General features: G+C 38.2%; 1 protein-coding gene across 1 annotated transcript in view; it reads left to right on the top strand.

The window, feature by feature from the left end:
- Positions 1 to 1,192: 1,192 nt before the first annotated feature.
- The window catches only part of ENH_00011220 (hypothetical protein), a gene marked incomplete at both ends in the record, with an annotated part of 6,590 nt that continues 5,862 nt past the window's right edge, over positions 1,193 to 1,920 (top strand). The window contains one exon of the mRNA XM_013578880.1: positions 1,193 to 1,301. Within this exon, the coding sequence (XP_013434334.1) occupies positions 1,193 to 1,301 (109 nt within the window). The remainder of the gene's footprint in view (positions 1,302 to 1,920) is intronic.

The raw sequence follows: 1,920 nt of genomic DNA on the forward strand, positions 1-1,920 counted from the left end.
TTAAATAAAAATAAATAAATAAATAAATAAATAAATAAATAAATAAATAAATAAATAAATAAATAAAAAAGAAAAAAAATAAATTAAAAGAAAAAACAAATAAACGAAAAATGAAAAAGACAAAAAGACGCGAAGAACAAATCGAGACCTTTTCTTTTTTGTGTTCTTTATTTCTTTTTACTTTTCTCCTTTCTTAATTTATTTTTAATTATTTTTTATTTGTAAAATTTCTTTATTTTTTCCTTTTATTTATTTCCTTTTTTTGGTTTTTTTGTCTCTTCTTTAATTATTTCTTTCATGTTTATTTCTTTTCGCCATTTATGTTTTTTATTTTATTTTACTTTTTGTTTATTTATCATTCCAGTTTTTTTTGTGTTCATATTAATTACTTACTCTTTTACTATCCATTTATTATTAATTAATTTATTTATTATTTATTATTCATTTATTATTTACCATTCATTTATTTACCTACTTATCTGTTTTGTCTTTTTCCACCGATTTGTTTCTTTTTAAACTTTTTGTCTTTTCTTTATTTCGTTTTAAATTGTTTTTAATTTTATTTCTGTATGTTGTTTTTATTTATTTGACATTTTTTGTTGCTTGATTTCTTCTTAATTACTTGTCTTCCTTTTAATTATTTATCTTATTTATTTATATATTTATTTATTTTGTTTTATTTTATTTTTAATTATTTATATCTTTTCTATCTTTTGCCTCAAATGGCTTCTTCCCTTCATTTGTTTTTCTATTTTTTCTTCTCCCTTTATTTGTGTCTTTTATTTTTTTATTTTGTTAATATCTTTTCATTTGTTTTTCTGATTTATTCTTTTATTATATATTTATTTTCATTTGTTTCTCCTTATTTACTTCTTTTTATTTATTTCTTTTTATTTATTTCTTTTATTTAGTTCTTTTCATTTATTTATCTTTTTTTATTTACTTGTCTTTTTAGCCTCTTTGCTGCTGCCTCGGCTGTCCCTAGGCTCTTTCTAATATTTGCTTCCTTGCAATTTTCTTTTCGTAAAACATTTTTGCTGCTGCTCAGCAGCAGCAGCAACAACAGCAGCAGCAGCAGCAGCAGCGGCAGCAGCAGCAGTAGCAGCAGCAGCAGCAGCAGTAGCAGCAGCAGCAACTCGCTGCGCAAGCGCAGCTGCTTAATGGGGAGCCTCCAGGCCTCTTTCTAAGCTTCATGCAGCTGCAGCGGCACAAAGCCAAGCTGCAGCAGCAGCAGCAGCAGCAGCAGCAGCTGGTGCTGCTGCTGCAGCTGCTGCTGCGGCTCGCTGGGCTTATCTTGACTTGTAAGCGCTCAATCCCACCTAGCTAGCTGTGGCTAGCTAGCTGTGGCTAGCTAGCTGTGGCTCGCTGCTTGTGGCTAGCTAGCCGTGGCTAGCTAGCTGCGGGTGGCTGCAGCTAGCTGCGGCTACTTAAGGCCAGCTGGCTCTAGCTAGCTGGGGCTAGCTAGCTGGGGCTAGCTAGCTGGGGCTAGCTAGCTGGGGCTAGCCACAGCCAGCCTAGCTAGCTATGCAGGGCTAGCTGCCCCCAGCTGGCGGCTTCTGCTGCTGCTGCTGGCGCATGCAGAGGCCAGCAGCAGCTACGGGGAGGCAGCAGCAGCAAATTGGTTTGGGGCTTTGGGCCCCCAAGAAAGAGCCCCCCAGTTTGCTGCAGCGACTCCTGCCCCCTTGTAGAGCAGCAGCAGCAGCAGCAGCAGCAGCAGCAGCAGCAGCAGCAGCAGCCTACGGGGAGTGGGGCGCACAAGAACCTTTGGCCTTTTCCGGGGAATATTTGCCGAAATTAAAAACTATTTTAGTTTATTAAAAAGTTAAGAGCAGCAGACGCGGCCGTGCTGCAGCGCGGGCAGCAGCAGCAACGCAGCGGGGGCAACCTAAGGCTCGCTGGCTGCTGCTGCTGCTGCTGCTG

This window comes from Eimeria necatrix, genomic scaffold (assembly GCF_000499385.1).
Source record: "Eimeria necatrix Houghton genomic scaffold, Enh_scaff1341, whole genome shotgun sequence".
In the NCBI taxonomy this organism is placed as follows: Eukaryota; Apicomplexa; class Conoidasida; order Eucoccidiorida; family Eimeriidae; genus Eimeria; species Eimeria necatrix.